General features: G+C 43.8%; 1 protein-coding gene across 2 annotated transcripts; it reads right to left on the reverse strand.

Annotated features, from left to right (window-relative positions):
* Positions 1–725: 725 nt before the first annotated feature.
* On the reverse strand, positions 726–3620 carry LOC133418079 (zinc finger protein OZF-like). 2 transcript variants are annotated; one of them, XM_061706445.1, is made up of 2 exons: positions 3226–3620; positions 726–1897 (listed from the first exon to the last, which is right to left on the reverse strand). In XM_061706445.1, exons 1-2 carry the CDS (start codon positions 3335–3337, stop codon positions 876–878), a joined length of 1134 nt encoding a protein of 377 aa, XP_061562429.1. In that variant the 5' UTR covers positions 3338–3620; the 3' UTR covers positions 726–875. The 2 variants fall into 2 exon arrangements, with proteins under 2 accessions (XP_061562429.1, XP_061562420.1); XM_061706436.1 differs by having other exon boundaries at positions 3196–3620.
* Positions 3621–5366: the final 1746 nt, after the last annotated feature.

Here is a 5366-nt window from a genome sequence, read left to right on the forward strand (position 1 = left end):
GTGGGACCTGCATGCCCTTTTTGGTCCTGGGACTCTAAAGCGTTTGGTCTCTGCACACTCTGATGAGTTTTTCTGTGGCCTCTGTGCGAATCTCATTGATCATTGCTCTGTTACGCTACAAGAAGACAAAGCTGGATAGCTTTGAGCCAGAAAAAATGCAAGTTTCAACCTTCTCATCATCTCAGTAAATCCAGATTTTACCAGAGGAACAGGGTTGATGAAAATTAGCCAGGGTATATAAATTTAATGTTAGTAGGATCATTATCTTTGCACTTCCCTCTGCTTATTGATACTGTATCATATCACACACTCACCATTATAAATACGTGGATTAATTGTCTTCAATGGATGAAATATGGTGCCCCTGCAAATGAACTCCAGTAATGTCTTAAAGTTATCAGATTTCTTTCCAAAGTTTTCCCAGTTTTTATTAAAACTGGGTGATGCTCTGTGGTAAATTTAAACTAATCTATGATTACGTTTACATCGTTATAAAGAGTTATGAGTTATTCTTTGGCGTGAAAGACCGAAAGTAGAATGCAGGCTAATAATTCATAAATAACACACTATTTAACTATCAGTTAACACTAGTAACACAGACATGTTGTGGTGAAGAAAGAGTTGAGCTGAAAGATCTTCATTCTCACTCTCAACTTTTGTCATGAGAAGTGGGTGGTGCCTGAAAGATTGACATCATGAATTCAACTGGCCCAAATGAGTTATAATTTAATATACAATAATATGATGGTAATAGTAATTGGAAATTATATTTATACACACATAAATGAATAAATACCATATGATACCCAAGATTATCACTGTTGAACCAGCACATGCAAATCATAATCAACAAACACTGAAACTGTAAGTGCATACTAAGCAGTCAAGAGTTTTCTCGCCAGTGTGTGCTCTTGTGTATGTGTGGTTAAATATGCCTTACGAGCGAATCTTTTACCACAAACTGAACAGGCAAAAGGTTTCTCCCCGGTGTGTGTTCTTGTGTGACTTATTAAACTTGTCTTTAAAGAGAAGCTTTTACTACAAACTGAACACGCAAAAGGTTTCTCTCCAGTGTGTGTTTTCATGTGACTTGTTAAATTGGACTTTTGAGATAGTTTAAGACCACAAATTAAGCAGGAAAATGGTTTCTCTCCAGTGTGTGTTCGTGTGTGCCTTTTTAAGTTTTCCTTTTCAGAGAATGTTTGACCGCAAACTGGGCAGGCAAATGTTTTCTCACCACTGTGTGTTGTTGAGTGTCTATTTAAGTGTCCCTTTGTAGAAAATCTTTTACCACAAACTGAGCAGGCAAAAGGTTTCTCTCCAGTGTGTGTTCTTGTGTGCCTTTTTAGGACTCCCTTTACAGAGAATCGTTTACCACAAACTAAGCAGGCAAAAGGTCTTTCTCCAGTGTGCGTCATAATGTGCACTCTCAATGTGTACTTGGTACCGAACGTCTTGCCACACTGAGGACAACTCAGGTATTTGCTGTCATTGTTACGTGCATCACCTTTAGAGTCTTCACCATCATCATCATCATCAGTGTCAAAATAGTGTGACGTTGTGTCGCCACTATCTGAAAGTGGAGCTAAGAGGTCGTCTCCTTGTGATCCTCCTCCACAGTGGTCTCCATCACGCTCTTCTTCATCACCTTCAACCTTCACAATGACAAAAGGGGATGGTGATGACGTGATATCAGCCTCCTCCTCTTCCTCTTTAATGCACGGGTGCTCCAGCTCCTCTTCCTCTTTAATGTGAGATGGCTCTGGCTCCTCTTCCTCTTTAATGTGGAAGTAGTCTGGCTCCTCTTCCACTTTGATGTGGTGGGACTCTGACTCCTGCTGCTCCACCTTGGAGCTACATTCCTGCTGCTCAGGATGAAAGCGTTCCTGACTGACGTCTGCAGGGTACATGAAGACAAACACACATGGTTTGCTCAAGTCTAGCTTTGCATTACATTGTCAAACACATGTATAATTCGTGATTTCGGCAATGTTTAGCAAGAACATGCAAAATGATGATATTGGAGAATCACATTGTTCCTTTAAAGGTGTTGAGCAGCTCAGTAAAGGAAAGTACACAATCAGCAATTGTCAGGATGCCAATATGCATCCGGGGTCGGGTCGATGGGTCAGGCTCTTAATCAGGGAAGGTCAGATTTCACTCGCGCACCCGGCGAGAGACCGCTCTAAGTCGCCATGGCGACGCCCGTCCCCTGCAGTAGCGTGAGAACTTCTGGCTTGTTTTCACTGTATCGTAATTAACAGACTTGAGATCCCTCCCACTGTCTGTCCAGCTTGTCATGGCTTATCCCTGAGGCCTCCTCCGGACGGCACATGTCCGGAACATCTCACTAGGGAGGCATCCAGGCGGCATCCTAACGAGATGCCTTAGCCACTACTATGAATCGCTCCAAGATGAGCAAACTTCTCATCCCATTTCTGGAGAGAGCCAAGACACCCTATGGAGGAAACAAATTTTTCACAGCTTGCATCTGTGGTGTTGTTTTTCTGGACATGAGCCACAGCTTGTGACCATAGGTGAGGGTGGGAACGCAGAGGTGGGGGACTCGAGTCACATAACTTGACTGGAGTCGTCAATTTTAAGAAAACTTACGAAAGGCTAATATTTGTTGAATCAAATTGCATTAATGTATCCCCAACAGTCTATTTTCTTCATTTGTAAGTGTGACCTATGTTCATTGTATACGAAGGCAGTCAGCTCAACACCGCCTGTGGACAGCAGGTTGAGCAGTTGACCTTATCTTTATTGACAACTGAAAGAGTGAAACTGGCCAGGTGCAAAAGCACAATTTTGGATAATAATCTTTTTACATTAAATTATCTAAGGAAATTCCATTATTAGACAGAGAAAGCAATAAATATCAAACATGAAAATAAAGTGACTCTAACAGTCTAATCCACGATGTTTCAAATCGTTATATTTATCACGAACGACAGACAGAACGTCTTTCAAACCTGACAAAACAGTGTTTACGTGGCATCTAAAATGACACAAAATGGCCACTAGATGACAGCGTGCAGCAGCAAATGAAAACAAGACACAATGCTAGAAAGTAAGCACATTTACACACCGAAGGCCCGCCGCTGCATAGTAAAGATTCTCTCATGTTAAAAGTCTTGTATTAAATAGAAATAACGTTATTCATGCAATGAGGCGAAAGTTGAGTCTACTTACTAAACATTTGAGAGTACGAATTGAACGAACCCGTTCTGTGTAACACAACTCGAGGCTCCTTGAAAACAGCGTCCAGTCTATCGTTTTCCTCTTTAGCTCCCCAAAGCTCCTCCACATGCTCCCCTCTTGCTTTTGCACTCATTTCACAAAACGGAACACTCACACTTGATCTCTGCTTAGCGACGTGTTGCTAAGGAAGGCGTCTCTTTATTCATTCGCGGCTAGCAATCTAAGCTAGCTGGAGATGCTTCAAACGTGGACCGACACTAAGATTTAATGAATTACGTTTTAATCCAGTCAAGTAGTATTGGACGTAGTGCGTCGAAGCTTCAGTAGGTTCAAACAGTCATTAATTTCGGAGGAATTATTTAGTGAAGCGAGTGTGGTTACGTAATGCATACAGAGAAGCAGATTTGCAACGCTGGTAGTACGGCAACGCAACTTGGACAAAATATCTCGGCAACAGCGACATAAAAAAACGACACTTCTAGTAAAACAGTAAACAACAATGAAAACAAGATAGCCTGCACCGAAAGAAGCCAACTACTACATCAGAATCAGAATCATCTTTATTTTGTGAAGTATGTCCAAAAAACACACAAGGAATTTGTCTCTGGTAGTTGGAGCCGCTCTATTACGACACAGACACTCAAATGACAGAGAATACTTGTGAGACTTAAAGACACTGAGAAAAACAGTCACTGAGCAATAAAAGGTTGCTAGTAATCTGGTAATGCAGATACAAATTAATGTTTTTTTTTTGACAATTGTGCAAAAAGAATGTCCTCTAGCACTTAGATCAGTTTGAATGACTAATATAGCAATAGTCCGGTTCAATGACCATTGTGCAAAGAGCGCCGAAACCTCAAGGAATGTATGCAGTTTAAAGTGACTAGTAGTGCGATAATCTGGGACAATGTTGATTGTGCTAATGTTGCAGATGCTACTCTGGCATGAGTGGCCAGTATTGGTCAACAACAGATATGCAAATAGTGCAGCGTGGCGAGACTACTACACTGAGGGCCCGAGTAATATATAATTGGCCCCACAGAAATGTGACAACAAACTCAAGTAAAAAAAATTGCCAGCATGTTGTAATGGAATTGTAGGTTAGGTGTTTAAGACGTTGATTGGAAGAGGGAAGAAGCTGTTGGAATGTCTGCTAGTTCTAGTTTGCATTGATCGGTAGCGCCTACCTGAGGGAAGGAGCCGGAAGAGCTGATGATGGGATGTGGAGGATCCGAGAGGATTTTGCACGCTCTTGTCTTGGTTCTGGCAGCGTGCAGGTCCTCAAGGGTCGGTGGGGGGTACCGACAATCCTTTCAACAGTTTTGATTGTCCGTTGCAGTCGGAGTTTGTCCTTTTTTGTAGCAGCACCAAACCAGACTGTGATGGAAGAACACAGGACTGATTCGATGACCTCTGTGTAGAAGTGCCTCAGCAGCTCCCGTGGCAAGGCCGTGCTTTCTCAGAAGCCGCAGGAAGTACATCCTCTGCTGGGCCTTTTTGAGGATGGAGTTGATGTTGGTCGCCCACTTCAGGTCCTGATAGACTGTAATTCCCAGGAACTTGAAGGTCTCGACGGTTGACACAAGACAGCTGGACAACGTGAGGGGCAGCTGTGGCGGAGGATGCCTCCTGAAGCCCACGATCATCTCTACAGTCATCTCTACGTGTTCAGCTCTAGGTAGTGTCGGCTGCACCGCAGCTCCAACCGCTCCGCTTCCTGTCGATATTCAGACTCGTCGCCGTCTTTGATGAGGCCGATGACAGTGGTGTCATCTGGAAACTTCAGGAGTTTGACAGCCGGGTGCGTTGAGGTGCAGTCGTTCGTGTAGAGAGAGAAGAGCAGCGGAGAGAGGACACAACTTTGGGGCGCCCCAGTGCTTATGCTGCGTGTGGATGAGGTGGCCTCCCCCAGCCCCACTTGCTGTGTCCTGCCCGTCAGAAAGCTGTAAATCCACTGGCAGATGGCAGGTGAGACGCTGAGCTGGAGAAGCTTGGATGAAAGGAGTTCAGGGATGATGGTGTTGAACGCTGAGCTGAAGTCCACGAACAGGATCCTCGCGTAGTGAAGACTGGTGCGAGCTGGTCCGCGCAGACTTTGAGGCAGGATGGGGACACATGGTCTGGGCCTGCCGCTTTGCTAATCTTTTGTTGTTTGAAGATGC

Source organism: Phycodurus eques, chromosome 2 (assembly GCF_024500275.1).
Source record: "Phycodurus eques isolate BA_2022a chromosome 2, UOR_Pequ_1.1, whole genome shotgun sequence".
Classification (NCBI taxonomy): Eukaryota; Metazoa; Chordata; class Actinopteri; order Syngnathiformes; family Syngnathidae; genus Phycodurus; species Phycodurus eques.

Coding starts and splice junctions, on each gene's coding strand:
- LOC133418079 (XM_061706436.1), bottom strand. CDS start 3,337: ATGAGTGCAAAAGCAAGAGGGGAGCATGTGGAGGAGCTTTGGGGAGCT. Junction 1,898..3,195: donor TTCGTACTCTCAAATGTTTA/GTAAGTAGACTC, acceptor TGTACCCTGCAG/ACGTCAGTCAGGAACGCTTT.